Source organism: Cuculus canorus, chromosome 2 (genome assembly GCF_017976375.1).
Source record: "Cuculus canorus isolate bCucCan1 chromosome 2, bCucCan1.pri, whole genome shotgun sequence".
NCBI lineage: Eukaryota > Metazoa > Chordata > Aves > Cuculiformes > Cuculidae > Cuculus > Cuculus canorus.
Window position 1 is genome coordinate 146,641,906 of NC_071402.1, and position 27,047 is coordinate 146,668,952.

General features: G+C 44.9%; 2 protein-coding genes across 2 annotated transcripts in view; one reads left to right on the forward strand and one right to left on the reverse strand.

Annotated features, from left to right (window-relative positions):
- The first annotated feature begins 317 nt into the window (after window positions 1–317).
- Window positions 318–27,047, forward strand: part of GJD4 (gap junction protein delta 4) — a 36,424-nt gene continuing 9,694 nt past the window's right edge. The window contains exons 1-3 of the mRNA XM_054058135.1: window positions 318–802; window positions 1,545–1,679; window positions 4,799–7,719. Of these exons, the coding sequence (XP_053914110.1) occupies window positions 1,616–1,679; window positions 4,799–5,973 (1,239 nt within the window). The 5' untranslated portion in view covers window positions 318–802; window positions 1,545–1,615 and the 3' untranslated portion in view covers window positions 5,974–7,719. The remainder of the gene's footprint in view (window positions 803–1,544; window positions 1,680–4,798; window positions 7,720–27,047) is intronic.
- On the reverse strand, window positions 22,007–25,287 carry FZD8 (frizzled class receptor 8). Its single transcript, XM_054058134.1, is given in 2 exon segments — window positions 22,007–23,691; window positions 23,693–25,287. Coding segments are annotated over 2 exon segments (2,481 nt in total). The 5' UTR covers window positions 25,142–25,287; the 3' UTR covers window positions 22,007–22,659.

The window sequence follows — 27,047 nt, forward strand, 5'->3', positions numbered from 1 at the left end:
TTCTAGCGTTTGCATATGAAGCGTCTCACTATGCAAAGGGAGTTCGGTGTGTTCTACAGAGTCAATGCACTCTCTGTGAGTGGGGAGTTGGGGAGAAAGTCTTTGTATAGTTACATTTTACTTTATCAAGTTATTAGTTTTACCTTTTTTTCCAGGTAAGATGTGTTCAGTCATAAAGCTTAGCCTAGTCACACTGACTGAGCTGACTCACCTTGATCCATCGGGAATGGGAGTCATGGGTTGAAGAATGTGAGCAGCCTTGCAGTGACGAGGCTGTGCCCAGACTGTCAGCAGCCCTCAGGTGTCAGATTATATCAACACCACTTTTCTCCCTTGCTGTATCACACGCAGAGTTCTTTTTCTGCTGTTTTTCTAGTTACTGACACAATTTCCTGACAATAAGTGTCCATATTATGTTTGTCCCTATTACAGCACAGACTGAAAAGGAGAGAGTAACATCCTATGAGTAGCTGAACAGTGGGTGGAAAATGGTAGTAGATTATTTTCTCCAAAGAAATTGGTTATGGTGGAGGTGAGGAAAGAAAAACTGACTTACTCCCATACTTACTTTTTTCTTCAGGTACAGCACAGCCACACAATCTTGAGGGCATGCTGCGTAATTGCATCTAGCAGTCAAGGAGCGTGCACCCTGTGGGGCATCCTGCTCTGCGATGGCTCACTCCATCATTGCTGCAGAGCCTTGCTGGGCTTTCAGGTTGCTGGGCAATCAGCCCTGGGATCTTTTGAGTGATATCCAGAGCACCAAGTGGAAAGAGGCAGAAAGAACTGATATATATCAGAAGTAAGTGACTTTTGACATCTTGAAAACCAAGCTCGATGTTTATATTTTAGTTTAGTTTACTTTTTAAAATAGTTCCTTTGCTTTAAATCATGCCTGCAGGGAGACTCGGCCTGCTGCCTCTCACGCACACAGGGGAGAATTCGGTGCGGCTGTGATTGACAAGGCCATGATGTCCTGTCAGGGAGGCTGTGTTTTAGAAATAAAATTGTTTTGGAAAATTGCAACAGGATAGCTTCCAATGAACTAAATTGAAAGCGCCTTTCAAACATAGGGATGCTCATCCTTCTGTATCCCCTTTCCTTCTATTATCCATCTGGTATTCTCATGGGGGAATAGAGAGCTCTCCAGTATTTTCTGCTTTTCTTTCCTCTCTCCCCTCTCCCTGTCTTTCACTACTGAAATATCTCAGCAATGCCAGGAGGCTGGTATGCCCCAGGACGTTAAGAATAGTCTACAATGGCAAAGATCACTCCTGTTGTTGTTTGTCTACTTGCAGTTATCTGAACAGAGGATCCACACAAGAGGTAGGAGCAATTGGATCTGAGAAGCTCGAGCTGTTGCAAGACAAACTGATAAAGCATTAAGAAGATTTGTTTCAACACCCAAAACTAATAGTCCTTTTCAAATAATCAAAATAATGCTTCATCAATACATTGGTGTGGCTGGGTTTCTCATTTCCATCCTTGATCTTTACAAATATTCCTTTCTTTTTTTTCCCCCGCTCCTTTCTTCCCTGTCTAAGTCTAATCTGCTTTGGAAATGCCAAAACTGTTAGGGCCTCAGGAGCTACAAGCGTTGTGAACCTCTTCAAACATGGAACGTTGGGACTCCCTGGGATTTTTGGTGGTCACACTCAACTATAATGTGACTATTGTAGGTAAGTACTTTAAAAAAGCTCTTCTTTTTTTTTGCTGCTCTATATCCTGAGGCCACCCAAGTGTCCTGCTAATAATTGGCTTTAATTTCTTGCTGTGCCTCTGTGATCCTTATAATAAGAAGTTATTTAGATACATGATATGAGTGGTTAATGTATTTCTTTTCTTGTTAAAGAGATACCTACTCCCTATCTGATGTTTTCTGAACTTTATTTAAAACATTCTGGCAAGATTTTCTAATTCGGCTCTTTTTCATGCCTAAGCTTCCAGTTAGCATTAATGGCTATTGTAGGTATCATGGTATAAACACACTTTATTTATACTATGTGAACAGTAGAATGTAGGGAATAGCTTTAGTGCTGAGTGAAAAAGTTTAAAGAAGGGGGAAAAAAAACCCCAACCCTCTCTTTCACAGGAAGAAGTTTATGGTTATTTACCATTGCTTTTTATTCTTAATTTTTTAAAAACAAAGTTCACATGCATTTAGAAAATCCTAACAAAATACATTGCTTTTTATGCAACTAATAGTTGCTCAAGTGCTTGTTTTTTATCTTATTATTTAAATAAGACACTGTTCCTTTTTCATGGGCTATTTTGAGCAAAGTGGGAGCTGGATCAAAACTTCCCAGGGCTTTTCAAATATCCTTCTCCTCCAGCCGAGGAGAAGCTGCTGTCATTCATGCTGTATGTTGCAGGGAGTATCCAACTAAGCCACAGGGGTCTGGGTGAAGGGACTTGTTCTAGTACATTTAATCAAGATTGAGCCATTAGGGAAGGTGATGTGCACAGGGGTGGGTTATCTCTAAAATGTATGTCATACTAAACTACTTCCTAAGGCGCCGTTGATTTTTCTTAAGCAGCACTCCCTATTGTACATGTTCTAATTAAAAATTGATAGAGAAATAGCATGGAGTATTCTGAGCTTAATTAACTAATGTGCTTCAAACAGTGGGAGGTCCTCACAGGGAAAAAATGCTACCCAAGTATGGAACATCACTTGCTAAAGATGACCAGTTCTGTACAGCTGGTGTTTTCTATTGACACACACTGTTGCAAAGAGAGAAGCAGTACAGTCTGTACACCAAAACATAAGAAGCTGAAAGCACAGCAAAACCATCTAAAAACTAAAGTTGAGGTGATGAAAAATAAAATAGAAAGGCCTTGATTTATTTATGGTTAGGTAATACCTTATTTTGCCAGGAGCAGCAGGCTTCTCTGATGATCTCTCATATAGCTTATACATCCTCAACGTTTTCCAGCTGGAGTTTTTTTCACTTCAAAGTGCAGTCTTACTGTTCTATCCCATAATCAGCCTACTAGCCACAAATGGTTTATATGGGGCACTCAAACTGCGTGTTCAGTACAATAATAGGGAGCATACAATATTGCAGAAATATTTGACTATTTCATATTCGCACCAACTAGTCTTATTAGAAAAGAATGTTGTTCAAGACAATGCTTGTAAATAATTGCATATTTAATAGAAAAAATGCTTTGGGATCTGGATTTCCAAAAAGCCTTTAGAATGTGTATTGGTGTTACTTCACAGACTGCCTTTACAACCCTGTGTGCGGGTGAAATGTAGTCATTATTAACAACTTGAGGTTTTCAGTGCATCTCCCAATCATTAACTCTATGCAACATCCTTCTCTTTAGTCATTGAGTCTTGTTATTTGTCTGTCTGTGGTTAAAACTGTCTTCTTAACCATTTCTTAAAGCACAAAATTAATCTTATCACCCTTTTCTGTCTTTTTGTTGTTTTTTGTTTGGTTGGTTTTCTTTTTGTTCCCAAGTGGGTTTTTTTCTCTTTTCTTGGGATGTTTTAAAAATATGTGAAGTTAAAGCAGGGGATTATTAAAATAAATTCCTTTAAAAAATATATAGGGAACTAGTGACAGGACTCAAAAGGAAACTTGAGAAATTCAAGTGCTAAACTTAAATTCAGATGTGGAGTTTTTCCACCTGTTAATATAAAACATTACATTTTTAGGACTTCTTATCCTGCCCAGGAAAAGGACTTATTTTTTCTTTTTTTTCTTTCTTTCCTTTTTTTTTTTTAAATAAATAACTTAGTCAATTATACACCAGTGTGTGTAACTTTACAAAAAACTTTTAATAAAAACCTACACCATCCAAAATTCCTCCAAGCAATATCATGAACAATATATTCTCATTCAAAAGATATGATACATATAGTCCCAGTGCCTGATTCTTCACTGCTATTGGTGTAAAGGAATAAAGATAAGGCCTGTTTTTTTCCAATCAAAATAGATAAGACCAACCCCTACCTAAGCAATAATATGAAAGAATTCAGGGAAAGGTGAAGTAAGCAATGTATGACAATGTCATACTTGTAAGTCTTCACTATCAAGATGGAGGGAGCTTTTAGTCTAAATGGAGAGAGAACCTGCACACCAAAGTGAACAAAAGCTGAAAAACATGACCCAGGTAGGGCGACCAAAGAAGCAGCAGAGATAAATGCCCAGGGTACACAAGTGCACACACAAATGCATATTTGTAGAACATTTTGCATAAGTTTGCTAATCATACTTGTTAACTAGCTCACTAGTAAATACCAGTCCAGACACAACAGAGAGATTTTGTTGCTTATAGTGAACTTTACATATGATTTCTTCACCAAGGCTAAGAGAAAATACTATGTCATGGAACAATCTTTTGTACCTAGGAGAATTTCATATTGTGTTAGCTGATCTATGTTGTTGAAATAGGACAAAATTCAGGTGCAGAGATATGAAACCAGCAGCAAGGAAGAACTGTAAATCAAATGAGATTATCCACTCAATCGTGAATTCTTTTTGTCAGATGTGGACATGTTCAGAGTGTTGTCATTAGGCTGAGGTTTCAGTTGGCATAGATTATTGTACACTCAACTCCTACACTGTTAAGTCTAGATGAAGGTTATGGAATACGTCAGCTAACACATTTTCACACAAGTTTCAGTCTCAGTCAAAACAAAGCCAAAGAGGAGCTTTTAGAAGAGACTGATTACAGAGACTATTTCTTCAAATGTCTTGTGTATTGAGAGAGGATCACTACATCATCTGCCTTCCCTTCCTCCTCAGTGCACTGACTCTTTCTCTTCCTTTTTCTTCTCTTCCAGGAAAGATCTGGCTAATGTTTGTAATTCTGCTGCGAATGGCAGTGGTAGTGTTAGCAGGCTATCCACTCTACCAAGACGAGCAGGAGCGCTTTGTCTGCAACACCCTGCAACCAGGATGCTCCAACATTTGCTATGACTTGTTTTCTCCTATATCACACTTTAGATTCTGGGTCATTCAGACTGTGTCCATCCTGCTACCTTATGCTGCATTCAGCATTTATGTTTTGCACAAGGTAGCTATGTACATTGTAAGAATGCATTACTCAGTGGATGGAGGCAAAGGGAATAAAGATTTATCAAGACCCAAAGACGTGAAGGAGCTCTGTAAAGGTGCTGTTGTCAACAGATTAAATTGTGGTGCAGATAATCTAAGTGTCCTTAATTTTTCCAGGGCATATACGGTTCATCTTTTTTTTAGGACACTACTTGAGGCTGCCTTTGCAGCTATGCAATATTTTCTTTTTGGATTTTTTGTTCCTGATAGCTTTTCCTGCTACCATACACCTTGTACAACCACAGTTGACTGTTATATCTCCCGGCCCACTGAGAAATCCATTATGATGATTTTCATCTGGGTAGTGAGCAGTCTATCCTTTCTCCTTAGTCTTGCTGATCTTGTCTGTGCTTTCCGGAGAATGACAGCAAGAAACCAAAAGATCAAGCTGCTGGCAAATCTCCACTCGGAGAATGAGAGCATGTTAACTCTTCCCCCAGTACAGCATGGTAGCTCTTCTCCACCTCAAAATCAAGACTGTCTGGTATTGAATAGCTGCCAGACCAGCGATGGCTCCTGTTCACTTCTCTCTGAAGAGGAAGAAGAGGCTGCTCTTCATCCTGAAATTGTATTTCAACAGACTGCCAGCACTAACCTTAACAGCAACACCAACAAGCCCTATATATCAGATGATCCTGCTCTTAAGCAAGATAGCACTGAAGAACCCTTGTGTGCCAGTGACAGCCAAGAGACTACATGCAGGCAAGTGAGACCCAGGCTTCAGCAAGGCTTCATTAAAGATACTGCCCTGACTTTGAGGCCTCAGAACAAGTCCAGCCTCGGAGTAGTTCAGAGCAACGTTTTAGGATACCACCCTTCACCTGAGCTAAAAAACCCTGATGCACAATCAAATTATAGCAGTAATAGTTGCTTGAGGTCAAAAAAGTCAGAATGGGTATAGGGCCAGTGGGCACTACCCTATGACCCTGGCAGAACAAATCATTGCATCACTGAGAAGCTTCCAGGTATTTTCAGTTGGATCCCTCCGCTGTGGTTATGCTGCAGAGATACTCCAATATGCTGTGTTCCTCTAATGACAAGAAAGCAAAAATATTGGATAAGATTTTGAAGAATATTATATTGAGGGAAGTGGAAAATGTAACACCTTTATGATTTTCTGAGCGTAAATGACTTTAAAAGCTATGGACTGTCACTGCTGTGGCTGACCCAGTTTTCCAGGAGTACGTGTGAACACTTGTTTACCATAACCTAGTTTTATTGCAAAAAAATTGTTCTTAGGAAAGATGTGACTTTTAAACACAGTTGTGCTTTGTCAGCTGTCAGAAGGTTAATTTCTCTCCTCATACTAAATTCTCAAAGCCCACTCTAAGAAAGGATATTTAAGCAAGAAGAGTAGACAGTGAATAAAATAAAAATACATGTTTTGTAGCAACGTGTTAATACATTAAAAAAAAACCCCCAAACTGGATCTTACTGATTGAAAGCTATACCTGTCCTAGCTAATAATGCCATGGTAGTACCTTTCTCTGATCCTGACATCAGCTGGCACAGTCTGACCATGTCTGAGTTATTCAACTCCAATCACCTCCAAAACAGGGTGGCTGCATCCAAATTAGCTGTTGGGAATCGTCCTGTGCTCAAGAAAGGCTCAGGAGATAGCTAACCGGTGTGAACCAGCAGGGTGTCAGGGAGTGCTCCAGTAGCTTGACCGTGCAGAGGACTGAGCTCCTGTGCCCATGCCCTGGCATTACTAACGGTGCACCAGTGGAGGTGTACTACTGACGTGTCTCCAAGATGTAACATGTCTCAATCTGAAATAGTCTCACTCAGCTTTTGTTTTGAGTAGGCAGCATGAGTCACCTCACCAGTTTTAGGCATCTGTGAAGGTATGATGACTCATTTTCTAGATATACCCATTTCTCCCACAAAGTCATTATCTCAGACCTGAGCTTAGGGAAAATGGTTTCTATCCTGAAAGAAGGATATTGTGGCAATGTCTATATCAAAGTACTCACCCTCTTTGTCTGAGAGACTGCTAATGCTAATAATTTGAAAATCTGTGAATCACACAAGACTTTATTGCTGTCATGCTTTGTACTTTCCTTCCAAGTTAATTCTGTGGCATTTAATAAGTGTGGTCCAGCACTGAAGCACAGCAGTGTGTGAGATGAATTTGCTTTTAGGTACAAGTCAGTGGGGGTTGAAGGTTGCATATACCTCCAGCTCATCAGTGGGAAGGGATGAGGAGGAGCATATACTCAGAGAAATGTACTGGTGGTAGTGTCTTACAAAACAGACTATTCAGAGCGTGGCAAGAGCTGGTATTTGTAGATACTGCTTGTACCTGGAGTAGCTATGATGCTGTTTAGATCCAGACACAGATCTTAGTCTGCCACGTAACAAGTTTCTGTAATGACTTAATGGCTGGCTCCTCTGTGCAGAACATCAAGGAACAACAGCTTTCACATTCTTCCTTTTCTCTCCTACGTGTGCAGTAATCTTTAAGACAGTTTGGCTCATAATGTCTGTGTATCATTTCTCACATATGCAAAGTAAAGACTAGCACTGAATTATTCCTCATCTTCTGCATCCTCTCAAAAACTAGGTAGCTTAATGGATGGTCAGAACTGCTCTTTGGGCCAGGAGGGCAGAATTGACTTCTAGCAAAATACTGCAGGATCCTGAGGTACGCTACAGATATTTTTAATTACAACCTTGTAAGTAAAGTTTTCCTTTCTATTAGCTGTGTTTGTTTCTTTTATCATGGGTGCTTGTTGTATGATTTGTCATTTCCAGGGTAGGAGCAGCATTAATTATTAAACTTATCATAGGCAGAAAAACATAAAATATTTAAACTTCTCATCCTCCGAAGCCTCTTTAATGGGGTCTGCGCTGATTATACATACCATGACAAAACATTGCAACAATGAAACCTTTTATGATTCACTATGTCTTCTCAGCTGTGAGAAGGAATGCAAGGAACAAATGTGGATTCAGTCTACCACATACATCCCTCAGCATGAGATATAAATAGAGTAGGATAAATAATAAATGCATTCTGGCTGGACACAGTTTGCTTTTTTGTGTCTGTAGTTAGACATTTTTTAATGACTGAGGAGTCTCATTTCAAATCAGAAAAATCCTGTTTGTGTTTGAAATAGAAAGTGAAATTAGTGAACTTCTTCCTTCCTTCTGTTTGCATTTTCTTCTTTGAGATTGTGGCCTTTGGCTTGTGTCACTTAGTTGCAGACCTGCCTCCTTTTAGTACTTGTGGAGCCTTTGACTCCTAATTCAGAGTCACTGTAATAAACACTCAAAGTGTTTATAAAAACTGCATATTGAAAGAGCAAGATTTGTATGGGCTTTTCACTGAGGAGCGAATAGAAGCTTCTGCCACCAACAACCTGTCTCTAAGGAAATGTCTCTGAGTCTGTTCTAGCAGCTATTTCCAAGTCATGTTTATTAGTTACAAAGACATGGTTTGACAGACTCGATGGATCTGCTACCAAGGGAAGACCAAGGGAAGTTGTGCAAATGTGTTTTAACTATTCTAAGCTCCTGTGGTCCGAGCAAATGAGATCACTGATAGGGGCATCTGCAATGGGGAGGAGAAAATGGGAAAGATCTGTTTGAAAGAACAAAGAGGATCACCTCTAGTTTCTCCTTACACTCAGTATCACGGAATGAAAAGGTACTGTGAAGATGTCTAGATGTCCAAGAAAGAGCAAGTTAAACAAATAAATGTGGAGCAAGGAAACAATAAGATTTTTCTCCTGTATAAGCAAAGATTTAACCTTCTAAATTTGTGAATTGTTTTCACAATGTATTTCATACTCAGAAAAAAATAACAAAACCTGTTTGTTAAATTTCCCAGTGTGTCTTTAAACCTTATCTGAACACATCTACTTCAGAAAAGCATTTCTGAAGATGTGTGGAAAACAATGCTTCTAATCCTGCCCTCTGGAAGCTTTGTCTCGCATTCAAACAAAACTGCCATAGGTGCAGTGCAGGGACCACTTGCACCCTAGGGTGGATTTCTGGCGATATGTAAGCTACGTGTATTGCTCATCCAGTCCTGTGTGGTTCTGAACATGAAACTACACAGAAAGGAACTGAGCACAGAAACTACAGAGAGCTGGAACTGATCAGCAAACTCAAGTATCACTGGGAATCATCAGCACGAATAAAAAACCAACCAACCAACCAACATTTCTTTTACCCCTAAACAAGATAGATTTTTGAAAACTTTTATTCTGAACAGGATTTTTCCATTTATTTTGTTTTGTTTTAGTTTGGAATATGTTTTTTAGTACTGAAATAGAAGCCAAACCCAGTGTTTCAATCACTTTCTCCTCTTCCCTCACACTCTGGGTTGGGTGACTTTGATTTATCAGCAGAATGGAAAGCTGTGACTCTCTTCTTTTGTGAAATATGATGTAGACGGGTGTCTTGAGATTGCGACATTTCCCATTGGCAGCAGTAGTTCTACACAAATCTCTCAATTCAGATCAGAATAAACATTAAATCTGAAGTTAACAATGTAGACAGATCCTTGGTGTATTCTTTCAAGTTATTAAAATTATCTGCCCTTATGTGATACATCATTATTGCAGTGATTATCTTTCTAGAATGGATCATTAAAGAGGATATTAATTGCACATTATTTTATTTTAATGTCATTATTACAATGGAGAACAGATAAATTATTACTGATTGTGGTATTGTAGGATAATAAAGAAATGTGTCTCCAAAAATAGGAAAGTGGAGTCATTGAAAGTTCTTTAACTTTTGTCTTTTGTATTACTTTTAATGTCCTGATGTTCAGCTGACAGAGAAGTAATTCTACAATGTAATGCTTTTACAATGTAATTAAGTAGCTAAAATATTCTGCAAATTAGCTGGTCTCTGTTCAAAGCCTTAGCATGAACTTTTGGCCTGTGATGCACAGCAATGCCCGTTCCAGAAAATTAGTTCAGTGGGGCAGAAAGCTGATCAGAAAGTATGAGCTGTATCTCTACAATTAAATTATCCAGCATCCACGTAGCTAGATTGTAATCACAATCTACTTCACTAACTTTTGCTTTCTCCCACTTTCCTGTCTTTTTTTCTTCCATTTGGGTTTGACAGGCAGGATGTCCCAGTCCATCTCCACAAACATTATATTATTTAATTATGAGAGTATACATGTAGTGCTAATTCCAATGACTGTTTTATGATCCTGTGCCATTCCCGAAATGGAAATGCTACGGGAGAGAGAGAGAGAAGTCTCTGCAGCTAACACTATAGATAGGTTGAGTAGTGGCTTAGTGTTGAAAAGTTTTCACAGAGGAACAGTTTACTGAGTGAAGATGACTGCATATTCTGAGCTTTTCTTGGAAACTGAAGTTTATTTAAGGTACCCTCAAGAAAGATGGAGGATTTGAGGTCAGCAATCAGAAGTAACTCCCTTCCCTTCTGGCTGTCCTATGTGTGTAATACTTATTTTTGCCTGTGAGACTTTAGGCACGACACACCAGAATGTGTTTGGGAGTTTATTTCAATGAACATATTACTTTTGGCAAAGAAATAACAATAATGGAAAGAAACAGAAGATTTTGACCTAGCAGCAGAATGAATTTTTGCATTTTCCTCTGGAATTTTCTGCCTTTTCCTCATGCTCAAGACAGATAGTGAGTTTTTTAAATTATTTTTTTTAAAAGGAGAAACAGGATAAGATGCTTTAGAACCCTACTAGGCTTGTTAAGCAATGCCTTTCTTGTCCAGACAAATCAGACACCCACTTAGATACCCTCTCCTGCTCATTTCTCTGGAAGTCAGTGAGAATGATTCTTACCTCTGATAGACCATATACAGTGCAATTAGCTCCTCCTATCTGGCACCTGCTTTTTCCTAAAGATCTGTGCAATGCTTGAAGGGGTAGTGGAGATATTCAAAGGTAGGCAGGAGGACAACTCGCGTATACATTGACTAACAAATACAAGCTTTTTTTCTGCTTCAGCAAGCATCTTTCTAAAGCCTTTATCTGAACTATAACACAGTTTACCAAATGTAATGCATCAAGAGATATTGTTTGTGCAGGTTCATCAGAGACTTTCATAAGTCTTCCCTGCAATTTGGCATGCCACCATGCACTATGCATGTAAGTGTTTGCAGGAATTAGTTTGTAAAGAGAAAGTGCTAGTGAGTGTCAGCTGCTTCCAGTTTTGCCTGTTTCTTCATATTCTGTTTGTCTTAATTCTAGGTGGGGTCTTAGGGTGCGGGAAGCTGTGGGTTTCCAGTACACTGGCTGCACCCCACATGGGGCTGCCCCAGCTAGCAGCACACATCTTAAAAAGTGACAAGATACAGCTTCCACCATACACTCCAGAATATCACTGCCACCATTTCCAGGATCTTCGGCAAAGCGTGTTTCCAAAAATCGGGCAGAACTTGCTTACCAGACCACCTGTGCTTCTATACTGGTTTATCCAACTGTGTCTGTCTCTGCTTTCCAGCCTACCAGCAGAAGCTAGCCAGTGCCAAGCAGTTATTAAAAAGGCAGGATCCTGGTATGGAAAATGACCCAGAAATGTGGAAAATGTGGTGATAAACATGGTATAGCTGCATTGCATTGCATTGCATTCCATCTCTCTTTCCCTTCTTTGCCAGACTTGAACCCATCTCCTCCGTGTTACACTAGCATGCTGGGACAAGGCGAGTGTGCTTAAGGCAAGCAAAGGAATATGCATATAGGCTCTATCCATTTCCCAGCTCTTCTTGTCCCCTTCTTGTCACAGGCCAGCCCACCTGCACCCTGGCCCAGGTCCCTGTATGCTCCAACCCATGGTAAGTCCGTTTCCCAGACGGGATTTCAGCCCTTTCCTTCAGGGTTGCCTCAGCAGTAGCTCTTACGCTGGCAATATCTTCTGTCCATTTGGAGTGGTCACTTAGTGCTCTTCCTGTTTAATGAAACTCAGGTAGTTACTCTGGGGAAGGCTGTTCCCATTTGTACCTCTGCACATGGCAATGTGAAGTGGATACCAACAGGTGGGGTGGTAGTGGTGATGAACTGTAGTGTGGGCCGCAGGGAATTGTGAGGAAAAGCTGCTCTGCCTGCAGCCACAGGCATTCTCCAGATCCGGGGTGACTTCAATTGTCTTAATTGGCCAGTCTTATATCTGAGAGAAAAACCTTTGCAAAAGCTGCTTTAGACAGCCCATAAAAACTCGAGCACAGGCTAAGAAGCTTTACTGGCACAAAGCCTTACTGGAGTCAGACGTGCAAACGCAAGTGTGGTTTTGAAAGCTTTTCTTTACAGATTTTCACATTCGAATGAGTTTACTTTGTCACTAGGTCTGTGTTAGCTATGTGAGTGCTTGGGCAACCAGCCGTCAATCTTGGTTTAGAGACCGATCTTAAAAAACAGAGGGAGCTTTGAAGATTTTTGTATTATTTAGGTCCAAACACATGGTGGTGTTAGTCTGAAGAGGCCCATAGCTGGGAAGACTATTCATTACTTTATTATTTTTTTTTTAAATAAATATGGTGCTCTGTCAGGTGCCAAGTTCCCTTAAACCCTCGTGCACACAAGAAGACAGAGCTCCATCTGTCAGATGGCCATGAGGAATGGAGAAATTTCAGAAAGTGAGTGCTTCCTCTTGGCTGACCTTCCTGTGCGAGTACAGATGGGAAGCTTTACAGCCCACAGATCTGTTGAGCATCCAAATCTGGTCCCTGGTACAGACTGTATCCCTCTTGCCTTCCTTCTCTCTTCTGCCTTAAGATGTTCATGAGCTGGGCACTTAGAGAGGACGAGGAGCTGCTTCAACACTAAGTACCAGGGCCAGGACAGTTATCAGTCAATGTCTGAAAATGCTTTGAGTGTAGGACCTCCATTCCTCATAGTTCTTTCCTCTTTATCAGTATGTAAGTAGCTTAGTTAACAAAGATTGTGTTTCAGGGAACGTTGGTTGAATCATCTTAGTCTCTTATTTGAACATATTTGCTGCTCTCTAGAGGAGCTGATGGAACTTGCATGGTTTAGGGATACATGTCTATGCACCTTGAGTCATCTTAAAGTCTGGACAAATGCAGAAAACTGAAGAAAGGGAGCAAAGTAAAAAAATAGCTTCCCTAGAATGTTGCCAGGAAATTAAGCAACAGCAAATCAACTTATAAACTATACAGCAAAGAACAGGGAAGTTAATATACTGCAAAGAAGTAGAAGAAAACACATAGATGTTATTACAGATGAGAAGACTGCAAAAGAGGTGATATTAAAATAACATTTTTGCATCGAATTATTACTGTACTGAATAAATTATGATTATACCAATAAAAGGCCTTGCCGAGTAGAATGCCTCCCGAATTGTTAGCAGACAATGCGCACAGTGCTTTTAAGGGAGTCAAATAGGCCAGACCAGTGTCTAAGACACAACCTTTATTGAACAATCAAAACTAGAAATTCTACCAGCTTGTATGAAGGAGGAATTTCTTTACAATGAGAGTGGTGAGACACACTGGCACAGGTTGCCCAAGGAAGTTGTGGCTGCCCCATCCCTGAAGGTGTTCAAGGCCAGGTTGGATGAGGCCTTGGGCAGCCTGATCTAGTGGGATGTCCCTGCCCATGGCAGGAGGTTGGAACTGGATCATCTTTAAGATCCCTTCCAACCCAAACTATTCTATGGTTCTAAGACATGAGCCCAGCAAAAAGTTTAAAACTTGAGGAAGCAGCAATCAAAGAACGCCCCACCAAGAAAATACTGAAATCTTGCAACAGAGATATGATTGATGATAAAAATCACCAGGGTCTCTTGGCAGGGTTCAGCTCTAGATTATGTCACCTACATTTTGTCACATATCTGTGAGGTACTCACTACTCATCAAAGCGATCTCAAATCCAGATCTGGGCTCCAGTCAGTTGCCCACCAAAGGTATCCTGTGTTATTACAGTTGACAGAAGGCAACTGAGACACCTGGGGCTTTCAGACACAACAGAAAATTACAGGAGAATGATGATCATTTGGAGAGGCAGGTAGAAACTGGATAGGAGTCTCCAGGACTACCTGGAGCCTATATCCAGGCAATTGAATTAAGGCCCACAAGTTTACTTCAGAGGAAACTGGCTCATCTACCAGGATCCACTGACTACATTATTAGTGCTCGATTGACTGCTATAGGAATTTATGTAATAACTTACCTTTTAAAAAAAAACAAATAATATTTAGATACCTACCAGAATTTAGATGTCTTAGTCTTAAGCTGAAACTCAACCTACACCTAAACATGGCATTTGGAAGGGATGAGGCGGGGCAGGGGAATGAAGAAAGAAAAATGAATATATGAAATGATCAAGAAATATTTAAGCAATGATCACAGCTGTAGAATTACTACTCTACAGGATGCTACCATTCACCAAATACGGTATGGTAGTTCATTTTGCTCAACAAAAGAGACGGAGAAAGCAATAGAACAACAGCATTGCTATTGACTTGGACTATCATATGATGTCAAACATTTTCAAGGTTGAATAATTTAGGAAAAGAGCAGAAGAAACAAAACTACACTGGTCATACCTTTCACCAAGACATCTTGCAGGTCACCAATGCAACACTCTGAAATCTTCTAAATTGCCAAAAGAAAAATTGACATTAAAGTCTAATTTTGACAAGTACAACCAATGTGGCCGCACAGCTGCAGGCTGAGCTCTTTTTAATTCTCATGTATAATGTTGCTAAAGACTTACTTGAGAGAAGCGCATGAAAAGAAGCACTGTAGTTCCTAGTAATATGCTAGGAGATGTAAATGGAGCAATGCTTCAATAGAAATGAAAAGAATGTCCGGTGTTGGGAGAGATATATGATCTCTTATTATCAGAAAACACAGCACATCAGAAACTGCCACCTCTGCCACTGCTTCAAAAGACAAGATAATTAGAGGCAGACATGTAGTATTTTAGGAGACATTAAATAAATTTTGTTCTGCTCAGTGTTTGTGACAACTGATTGGAAATGAAAAAAATGGCAGGAGCTTCTTAAAAGGAATTCTACATTTCTCAAAAATAAAATATAATATAATTTAATGTAAAATAACATATTCATTTTCTTCCAAGAGACTGTCATTATCTATATAACACCTTATATTCAAAATCTTCCATAATTTAGTTGGGATGAAACTAGCAGGGGTTTACTAAAGTTGCTCTGTGAGCATTATTCACTTTTAACTTCCACAGATTTTTCACTGTTGTCTTTTGGACCTTGCAGAAAATACTACCCAGATTAATTCTCAGGGTGAAATCCCAGGACACGCAGAAATATATATAAATATTTTTTTAAAATTTTCATTTATCCTGTTTTCCCATAAGGAAAATGTCTGAAAGCACTGTGTAAATTCATGACTTAAACCCTAACTCAGAAAAGCATGCTTGTTCAGGAAAACATTTATGCATACGCTTATTTCAGGCATCTTATAAAATCTGTCTGAAATCAATAGGACTTTGGCATGCACTTAAATAGTCCTTACCACCCTACATGCTTATGATCCACTTCTATTCAAGAAAGCAATCAAGCACAAGTTTCTGAATCAGGATCTAAAGGTAGTCTGTGAAAACCATTTCTATTCCAAGCTCTACTAATAAATTAGGGGTTTTGTGATTTGGCTTTTTTTTTTTCATTAAGAGTGTATAACATGAATGTGCTTTGCTTCATTTTAAGCTGCAAAGGCCCATTTTATGTACTGCTTGTTAAATCAGATTCTAATGATTCTTTCCTTCATGCAAATCTTTCCTCTCATTCATGGATTGTATTTAAATTCCGCTCAGCTTGCATTCATGATGCCTTGTCAGTGATTTGCATTGCCCTGATGCATTTGCCCTGTTTGCACCCCTCACTCACTTTGGCTTGAGAACATAGAAGCCATAAATAACTCTTTAGCTGCTAAAAACAACACAGACAATTCTTGTACACTAATGAGCTAGATGATGGCAGCAATGAAGTTCCTTGTGGGTCTCTGTGGTTTCCTGATCTGACTGTTCCTAGTGCCCTACTCCACATCCTGGAAAACTGTGATTTTTTGAATTGTTATAAGCAAAATATCACTTCCCTAGAGTTTTGCAAAAAAAAAAGTAACTTCAGTTTAAAAAAAAATCACAACGGTAAATGTGTTTTCTGCCCAGTAGGTTTAGGGAAGGAAAGTAGCAGTCTGCCCTCTGTGCGGCGTGGGAGGCTGCAGCGCCCGATAGCAGCAAAGTACAGAACACCCGCTGCCCCAAACCTGCAGGTTCGGGTCTGGATTGGAAACATTTCCCCTTCCCTTTCAAAATGTCAAATTTAATTTTATTGCCACTGTACATTTGGACAGCAAACCAAAGCCAGTCATTTGTTTCAGATTTTCTACGTTCTCTGATTTACCTGGAAAGAGACCACTTAGTTTTCGAACACTAAGAAATGATGAGGTATCAAGGTTAACACACATTTTTAATCAAGTCAGTTGACAGCATGAATATTATTGTTTCTAATTTCAGAAGACATGAAAATGGGACATTCTGGTTGTAGGTTTATTTTCTGGAAGAAAACCAAGTAGAAAAAAAAAAATAATTGAGGCTCACATTTCTTTGTGAAAAGTGTTAGGGCTAATTTAGCAACGACAAATGTTTGGAGGAAAAAACATCTACCTAATGCATTTAAAACATTCATGAAAGCATCTAAAGCAAAAATCACTGGAAAAGAACCATTTTTTCCCCTTGCAACATATTAAAATAAAACCAAACGAACAAACAGATATAATCCGAGAGAGTCCATCTTTCTCCTTTATAAGTTTTGGGCATGTATAGTAACTTGCCCGGATTCTTTCTGAGTGAAGTGCTGTTTTCTTGGAAGGCTGTGCCTTACAAGAAGGACCCTTCTCTCCGCGGGGCAGGGACAGCCCTGCAAGCGAGAGAACAGAAGGTGAGGGAAGGCTTGCAAACGCCAGGGTAGCGGTGCCGTGCCAGGGCGGGTGACATTCCCAGTGTCTCCCAGCTGGTGGCACTGCTGGATGGCGGCAGCCCCGCCGCGGCGCCGCTGCGCACCGCTCCCACCGCCCTTCCGCGGTTCGCCGGCACATTTCGCAACTCCAAAACTGTTGTAAACCCTCTTTCCCATACTTCCTTGCCTTGGATTGTTGGACGAATGAGTAATTTTTCTCCAGTCTTTCAAAAACAATGATTTAACGTTAGCCCTTTGGCACACATAGCTCAGATTTGGGTTGGTTATGATGATGATGACCCCATGACCGTCTGTTTCTTTTCGTCTACCTCCCTGCAATCAATTTGCACCTTCCTGATGAAGAAGATCACATCTCTCGCACAGGCCCCGTGGAAGGGCTTGGGTAGTTTATCAGCTGTAAAGGCAGGGGTGGGATTGGTGTTTAAGTGTGCCAGTTTTACGAAAAAACAGTGATAGCACCGGTGCTGTGCTCCGGAAGCTGCGCACACTCCGCGCAGGTGAGACTGTGGCCTTCAGGGAGTTGTTGGAGGGAAATTGGTGGGGAGGGCAGAGATGTGAGGAACTGCTTGTAACATGGAGCTTTATTAAAACCACGGAACAGAGTTGGGAAATCAAGGTTGTTCCCTTAGACTTGTCATTTAAGTTTCATTAGCCTGGATATTACTGCAATTATTTTTTTCTCCCCAGAAGACATTTGCCTATTAATGCACGAGTGAATGTGAAGTGTTTTGAGATCATAGATAAGGGACTTGTAGGAGTGAAAAAGTATCATCTCAGTCTTCAAAAACCTTGGTTCAGCATTTGACCTTAGGTACTCATTTCGAAGTGATTAGACTATCCTTAGTCACCTCAGATTATGGCACCACATTTTAATACCAGACACTAGTTATTTCCATACCACCATAGCATTTATAATGTGTGATTCTTTCTGCTGAACTAGTGAAATTCATATGCCTGATTACAGTAATGATGAGCATTTACAAAATTTTAAATAAATAAAGCTGTTTGAACATTTTTAATTGAGTTCTCTTAAAGGCTGCCTAGAACTCATCACGAGCACATGCAGGGAGTCTGCCCTGTTTAATATTTCTTCCTTGGAACATCATATGTATATCACTTTCCTTATTCTTCCAAGGCTCATACTTCTGATTATTTTTTGCCAGCCTCTTTAACTGTAGTTTTGGTATGCAAGGCAAAAAGAGAGGAAATATAGCCAGTATGGGCAATGGGGAGAGAATACTCCTCACTTACTTCCCTGTTGGGCCAGAGGCCGGGCAGGTCCAAAGAGTGTGAATGGAAGAAGTATGTGCCTAGAGACACACAGGCTGTATGGCTCTGGAAACAGGGTGCAGGAGCAGGGCATGCTACAGGCAGGTTGCAACAGGTACTTTGGAAACTGGTTGTGATTCTACAAGCTGGTTTGACTAGCCCACACTGAGCTTTCCTCCAGCGTGATCTTGACTGTAGCTGAGCTTTCGCTCCAGAAGCATCTTCTGTCGTTTTTCAACACTCATTATCACTAGTTTCCTCATATTATGTGGCCTGTCTATCCCATATAAAATTCCATGTCTTTACTGATTAAGAGGGTTAACTTACTGAGCAGGCTGGGTTTGGCTCTTGTGCTGCACACAGGACTTGTTAAAGTAGCATGTTGAGCACAGCCATCGGGATCACATAGTGATCCTGCTTGCATTGGAGTTTTCATATTTCAAAGTGGACTTGGGTTTATCCCAAGGACTCTGATATTTCTTTCTCAGATACTCATTCATTTTTAAAGTAGGACATTCTGCTTTGGCTCCCTGTACTTGTTTCTTCTTGTTAAAAAAGGTTGTTGATTTTTCCTACAAGAAAACGCCATGTGTCTAGTAAGGTGTCTGCCCCAGTGATTCTAGAAAGAGCCTGGGCTCTTAGGCTGGGGTGAAGTATATGGGTAGTGGGCACACACAGGTACCTCTGTCTCCAGGGAGACCTCTAAGGACCATTCAGGCACATCCAAAGAACTCTAATGGGTGAGCACCCCAATACTTTGATTTTAAAATGTTGTGCAAGAAAGAAGGAAATAAGACTCCTTGTGTGCCAGTCTTAGCCTTCATACCCTTCTGAGAAAGCCTGGCCCCTTTCATATTAGTTCAATATATAAGAATCTCCCAGTTCCTCCCTGTCTGAAGATCCTTCCCTTCTGTGATTAATTATCAAAGCTGCAGGGAAGCTCCCCCTGCATAGGGAAAACTTTGGAGCAGGTCACAGGACGTTTCCAGGTAGCTTAGCAGCAGGGCCCAGGGGAGGGGCAGCATCCCTCCTGAGGGCTCCACAGCACACCTGCACCACTTTGCCTCTTTTTAAAGGATCCGCTAGCAGCTGGGCCAGCTCCTTTGGAGACCTCAGCGTTATTCAGTCGTTACAGCAGGAAAGGATCTCCTTTGAAGCAGGAACTCGCAAAGCAGGGAGGGGTCCTGGAAAGAACGGGAACACTCTAAAGCCATGTTGCTTACTAGAAAAGAAGAAAAAAAAAAAAAATCCTGAACCATGTTTCTCTGCTAGCTTAGGCACTCTCCTGAATGGAGCAAGCAGTTTAGACCTTCCTGTGACCAGCAGGACGCTCTTAGTTGCCATCTATCCAGCTCTCCAAATCTCCTTACACGGGTTGTGCTATGGAGCCACATCAGAGATAACAAAACTCTCCCCTAGCTCTCTAGAGTTGGCGTGGCTGCTGGGGTGTGCGGGTGCTGACCCTGCCCACGGGTGAGCCTACATCCAGCAGCAGTGCCCAGGGTACTCCTGCTCTGCACCTTTTCCCCAGGTCTGTGTTTCTAGGGACTTGAATTTTGTCTCAGTTTTATTTGTTTAACCTTTACATTCTTACTCAGTCACTTCCACGGCCAGAGCAAACATCTTCCTAACCTATCTCTGAGACTATTCCACCTGCAGCACCTCTTAGCTCATTCCAGGGCAAGTGAAGCTACAGAGCTATTTCCTATCTTTTACTAGAAATGCTTTTATCTCAGCACTAGCAACCTATGTCAGCACTCTTCGGGAGACCTACCTAAATAAATTCTCACAGAATAGTTGTGGCTGTACCTTCTCTCAGTCTTCCTTGCTAGAAACCACTACAGGGGAAGGAACACAGATTTTAATCGGAAGAAGTGATTGTGCTTCCATCCGTGGGGCTTTCCCAGCAGGAAGAAGACCTCTACTTCAGCCCCAACGACAGCATGGAAAATTGGCACATTGATTTAAATGTTTCAACAACTGTTAAGAAAATGCTTCCAGCAATACAGGAAAGTACTGTGGCCTTTTCAAATTAAAGGCCCGTTGATATTCTGATCCTGGTCAATTGGTGTATAAATAGGCACCATGCATAAATTCTAATGGAACGTCCTTTGGATTTGAGAAGTTATTATATTTTCCCTCCAAGGAGTTAGATTGGCATTTTAAATTCATCCTTTTTGTGATCCCTGTAACTTTGTAGAAGTAAGGGAGTCTATTAAGTTATGGGATCTTTGAAAGGGACACCAATAATCACATCAGTGCTCAATGGAACATGTTTTTTCCCACAAATCATGATTGATATCTGTGTCATTAGCAGGGTAGCTGCCCATCTCTTATCATGATTGACAGGTTAATAAGGGACCTGGGGCTATCTTTTCACTGCTAGCACACAACCTAACCAATTGCTTTTAAATGATTGCTAATTTGATAGAATATTAGCAGAAGGCATAAAAATATATAGAATGAATGTCTAATGCAGTTTTTACTTTGGTATTCTGAGGAATCCTATTTTAGAAAAAACAGATTAGAATATAGTAACAGATTTTAAAATTTTTTAGACACTCACTTTTTAAAGAAAATCTTGTAGTTGTTCTTTCGTTCAATTAGGAGCAGAAGAGAAGGGAGTTTTGTAATGCAATTGTCCTGTAAAGGAAAATGTTTTAAATTGGGGAGATTATGTGAGCAGACCACCTGTAGGGCATTCATAGCTCTTTTCTATAATGCTCCAAGCCATGCCTTGCTGCCTGCAGTCTGGCTAACAATGCAGGGAAAAGCTGTTTAAAAGGCTGTTCTCCCTTTTCCCTCTGGTGTTCACTAACTGTTACAAGTCTTCCTCTTAAAATAAAAAAAAAAAAAAGTCCCACGTCCCTTTAATTGAAGAACTTTAAGGCTCCGTGGTGGCCAATTGGTCTGCAACAAGAGGAACCAGGCAGCAGGGAAAGAAACTTCAGACTATACATCACGTTTGGTTAAGAGAAAAGATCAAAGTTTTCCCAAACTCAAAAGAAACCAAGTTCCCTACAGATTAACCCTATTCATTTAGCTCCTCTTAAAGGAATGATGTTCTGAGCCACTGGGCAGACAGGTAAAAAGTTCAACAATTGCCAAAGCATTCTTCTGTTAATTCAACAGCCTTCTGCTCAAATAAATTAGCTTAGTCCTGACAGAAGAACAATACCTTTTCTCTTGAAAAAGGACCATATTTGATATACAAAAGCTAAGTATGAAAGGTTAAGATGTTAGTTTAATCTTTTAAGGAGGGATTGATCTAACAAATCTCAACTTGCAATGCCACCATGGTACATAATCTATGAATTTAAAACATTAACCTTTTACACTTCAGCATGCATCCCCGGAAAGGCAGGTGCTTACAGAAGTGTAGACAACAGATATGAGAGGTGTGTGTGCACATTCCTAAAATAACACCCATTTTCAAAGGATACTTAACATGCCATGAGAGAGGACTCTTTTGTAAAGGCTCAGTTTAAAGACACTGTCATCTTTCAAAAAGCAGAAGAGAACTATGGGAAGGCACCTCCCAGTTTTGGCAAACACTTTTTCAGAACAACTTGTTGAATGACTTGTTTTCCTTGTGTCTACCTATCTCCCTGCTTTAACAGAGGGAGCCATCTATTAGACAGTTACAACTGGAGTATGAATGCAGTTCATAGTTTGTAGAACCACCTAAAAACACAGCAGTTGGAATAACCACGGCAGGAGTAGGAGAAAAGCTTGAAAAAGTAATTTATCAAAAGTCATTTTATTGACAAAATAGAATACTCATATTTGTTCTTACAGGGGTAGCCTCTACACCTTTGTACAAAAAAAAAATTTACAGACTGTATACCTTTGGATATATACATATTTTACACATCTGTACAAGGTAACAAATAATTATATAAATACATCTTTTAATGTAGGAAACCCGTATTTAGCTGGGGTGTATAATTAAGACATGTTTTGATTCAGTTTGTATTGTAAGGCATTTGCCTGGTCATCAGTATCCCAAAAAAACCCTGCAGTCCTAGCAGACTCCCACCTCAGGGCCGGCAGGGGGGGCAGGAAGACCCTCCCTCCCGCAAGTGAAGAGCTGCTGTTAGTCCAGAGTGAATCAGAAGCCGCAGCGCCTTGCCCTCTTCAAGAGAAGGGTGAGCCTCTACCCTCCTCTGCCAGCAAAACAAATAAGCTGGCTCCTTGAAGTACATGCTCCTGCATATGAATGGAGGGGAAGGAGGAGGGGGCTGGAGCCTGGGGCCTCTGCCAGCTGCATTGTTCTATACAAGCGGCGGCTAATAAGGACCATTAAGGGTTCATTAATGGCACCAAACAGTGGGGGGGCATTTTAGGCAGGCCAGTGTCCCTCATTCCCTAACCTTTGGCCTCTTTCCCCCTCCTCACACTTGAGACAGGGGCATTTGCTTGGGGTAGGAGACAGAGCTGGCGGTGCCCGACCTCCACGTCAGGCCGGTGCTGACATCGCTGTAGAGGGAGCCACCACCACCAGCCCCAAGTCCTCCTGCTGCGGTGATGGCCGCCTGCCCACCCGCTCCGGTCCCTGCGCCCCCAGCCACAGCAGCACCTTTGCTGGCCCAGCAGCAGCGGGTGCAGAGGGCCCTCCAGGACTCCAGGGTCTTGCCAGACCAGACCCAGACACCGGAGGTGATGCCCACCACCAGGCACATGAAGTACTTCAGCATGAAGACAGCATAGTCAGGGCGACGGGCCTGGTCGGGCTGCTGGTCGCGCAGGCAGGGGCAGTTGTGCGTGGCCTCCCAGCGAGGCCGGTTGTGCTGCTCATAGAAGAGGCAGGCGACCACGCTGGCGGCCGGCACGGTGTAGAGCACGGTGAAGAGGCCCAGGCGTATCATCAGCTTCTCCAGCTTGTGGGTCTTCGTGGGGCCTCCTTGCTGCTTAATGACGCTGCGGATGCGGAAGAGCGAGACGAAGCCGGCCAACAGGAACATGGAGCCGATGGCCAAGTAGATGAGCAGCGGCGCCAGCACGAAGCCCCGCAGGTTCTCCAGGCTCTGGTTGCCCACGTAGCAGATGCCGGCCACGGGGTCCCCGTCCACAGAGCTGAGCGCCAGCACGGCGATGGACTTGACGCTGGGGAGCAGCCAGGCCGCCAGGTGGAAATACTGCGCGTAGCCGGCGATGGCCTCGTTGCCCCACTTCATGCCGGCGGCGAGGAACCAGGTGAGGGAGAGGATGACCCACCAGATGGAGCTGGCCATGCCGAAGAAGTAGACGAGCAGGAAGACCACGGTGCAGAGCGCCGGGCCGGTGCTCTCGTACCGCACGTGCTCGGCCACCGCCAGCTCCGGCTGCAGCTCGGCCGCGCCGCCCGCCGCCCCGCGCCCCCCCGCGGCCGCCCCCCGCGCCGGCCGCCCGCCCCCCGCCGCGCCGGGCCCCGCGCCGCCCGCCGCCCGCCCCGCCGCTGCACGCCACCTTCTCGTGCCCCGCCACCAGCCGCACCAGGTAGCCCAGCGACACGAAGAGGTAGCAGGCGGCCAGGAAGATGATGGGGCGCTCGGGGTACTTGAAGCGCTCCATATCGATGAGGAAGGTGGAGACGGTGGCGAAGGTGGAGAGGAAGCAGAGCACGGACCAGAGCCCGATCCAGAAGGCGGTGAAGGCGCGCTCGTCGGGGCTGAAGTAGGGGTTGTGGCAGGGCAGCGCGCAGTTGGCGATCTGCCCCGTCTTGACGCGGTTGTAAAGCGGGTGCCGCTCGCTCGACACCGACACCATGGGCGCCCGGCACTGGCAGCCCGGCTCGCAGGGCGGCGGCGGCTTGCGCGGGGGCTCGGCCGGCGGCGGAGCGGCTGGGGGCGCCCTGGCGGGGCCGCCGGGCTTGGCGCCGCGGGGCGGGGGCTTGGCGGGCGGCGGCGCGGCCGTGGTGAGGTCCGTGCGGTTGTAGTCCATGCAGAGCGTGTCCGGGCTGCCCTGCTCGGGGAGCCGGTCGCACCGCATCCTATCGGGCCAGGCGAAGCCGTACTGGCGCATGAGCGGGGCGCAGCCGGCCTTGGCCCGCTCGCAGACGCTGCGGCAGGGCGGCAGCGGCTTCTTGTAGTCCTCCAGGCAGATGGGGGTGTACATGCTGCACAGGAAGAACCGCAGGTCGCTGGAGCACTGGATCTCCACCAGCGGCCAGAACTGGTGCACCTCCAGCCCGGCCTCGTCCTGCGTGTCGTGGTTGAACTGGTTGGGCATGTAGGTGTAGTTGTAGCCGATGCCCTTGCAGAGCGGGACGGTGATCTCCTGGCACGACAGCTCCTTGGCCGAGGAGGAGGAGGAGGCGGCGGCGGCCGAGGCGGCGGCGCACCCTGCGCGCTGCAGCAGGGACAGCGCGGCGAGCAGCGAAGCTATTTCCAACAGGTAACTCCACTCCATGCTCGGCGGCGGGGGGCGGCGGCCCCGGCTCCTCTCCCGTCCCGCCGCGGCACCGCCCCGGCCCCGCTGCCCCTCCGAGAGCGCTGCCGGCTCCGTGGCCCGGGGGAGAGGCGGCCCCGCGGGCACCCGGTGAGGGGCAGCCCGGGCGGAGCGGGGGCCGCTCAGGGGAGGCCCCACAGCCGCCGTCGCATCGCTCCTCGCGCGGCTCGGCTGCGCGGGTGGCCGCTCCTGCGGAGAAGTTTCGGCGCGGTCAAGATGGCCGAGGCGCCCCGGGCACCGTCCCCCGCGGCGCCGGGCTCCCACCACCCCGGGCGGGCGGTGGAGTAGCTCCGCGTGCCGAGCGCCGCCTCGAGCCGCCGGCCGCTCCTCGCTCGGCGCCCTGGCCGCGATCGCGACACCTGAGCCGCGGGGCGAGTGCGGCGGCACCTCCGCGTAACTTCTCGCTCCCCGGCCCCGGCAGCGCCACTCGGGCCGCCGCGCTCTCATGAATATTTATAGCGCGCCGCGCCGGGCCCCGCCCCCACCGCATCGGCCGCCAATCGGCGGGGCTCGGCGCTCGGCGGGGGGGCTGGCACCGGCCCCGCTTAAGGTGGAGCCGCCTGCCCGGCTGGCGCTCCCGAGCTCCCCTGAGCCGCGAGGGGGGCGGTGGAGGCTTTCTCCACCGGCGTCGGGCTCCCATCTGCAGGGAAAAGTGGGGCGTTGTATGGGGAGCGCGCCCTGTCGGTGCGGGGGCGGCTGTGGGCATTCCTGTTCTCTCGAAGTGTTCCCGGGCAAGTTCAGTTCACTTCAGGAGCTGCTCGCGGGTGCTTGGAGAGAGTTTCCTAGCAAACCTCTGGGACCCGAGGCGGGGGTGCGTGTTTGCTGTTCAGCCTCCACCGGTCTAAGTAGCGCCAACGCCGACCTCCTTTCGGCGTGTGCTGGTGCCTCGCACCGCGATGCCCTCGCACGCGCTGGGAACCCGGCGGCACCGAGCGGTGGCTTGGCCGACACCCAGCATGGCTCCTCCGGCTCCCCGCGGAGCTGCCCGGTGCGCAGCCGTGCCCGCGCACATGCGGTGCTGGGCTTGTCCTCGGTGTCTGGGCTAAGACTAAGGAGCAGGGGAGGGAGTTTAATAAAACAGGCGGCTCGGTGAGCGGGTGCACCGGCAGCGGGTGCAGCCCCGCAGGCGAACGCTCCCCGCACGGCAGCGCAGCGAGAGCAGCCGGAGGGACGGCGGAGCGACCCGAGGCCGGACCACCTTAAGGGGGGCGGCGGCGCGCGCGGGCTGGCGCGCGGCGGGGCCGTCCCGGGGGGTTGTCGTCCGCCCAGGACGGGGCGTTTGTTTGTTAATTGACGCGCTGTTGGGCTTCGCGCTTGTGTGGAGCTCACGCTGGGGCTGTAATGACTGTAATCTCGGGAACACGCCGCTCGGGGAGCCGGCGGCGCGGCGGGGCTTGTCTTGTGGCGGCGTGAAATCCTGTGATGAAGCGGGAGGAGCGGGGCCGGGCCGGGGGGAGAGGCGGCGGCGGGGCAAACAGCGAAGCGATCCGAGTTTGTTGGCTGTGCTAACAGGAGCCTCTCCGCCTCCGCCCCTCTGTTTAAATGGTCGCGGGGATCCCCCCCCTCCCCCCCCCCCCCCCCCGTGAGGAGGAAATGGGCAATAATGGGGCGGTAAACGCGTTTCCCGTGTAAGCACCGCGGCGACTCGCGGCCCCCCTCGCTCCACCTGAGCGAAGGTTATGCATCCAGACCACGGCCGGGCTCGTCCGGGTTTCTCGTCCCGGGCTGTGACACCAGCCCGACTGTTGCTTCTGGTCAAAATCAGAACTTTCCCGAAAGTTTTACCGGTTTTGGTGATGGTTTAGTTAATAACCTACTGAAAAGCGTTAGGAGATTGAACAGCGCCCAGTGAAGAAAACGGAATGAAAGATCCATCGTCTGGCTGAGCGCTCCGTGACTGACAGAGGTGTGAAAAGTCTTTTTCCAGCCCTGGATGTGATGCTCCATTTTAAGAAGTGACTGCTGCGCTGCTTGAAGAGTGCCTTGTTTAAAAATCTCCACAGAATGTGAAACCAAGCGAGGCTGGTCCCGAGAGCCGAGGGGAGTCTGTAAATTACCCCTCTGTCAGGGCTCCTGTTGCCTATTACAAAGCACCTTTTTACGCTGAACTTAAGCTGTACACTACAGAGACAGCAGATGTGAGGTGATGGCTTCCAAAAGCAACACAGATGCTGTAAAATTTCCATTGCAATATTTCAGCAAGGAAACTCAGGAGACATGCTGAAATGCTGCAGTTTAGAATTACACTGTAACTCTCCCAGAAATAAGAGAATACTAAGTTTCTCAGCAGTACACTTGGCTACATTTTTAGCATCCTTCTAGTGTTCTTAGAGCATGAAAAGAGATGCAGCAC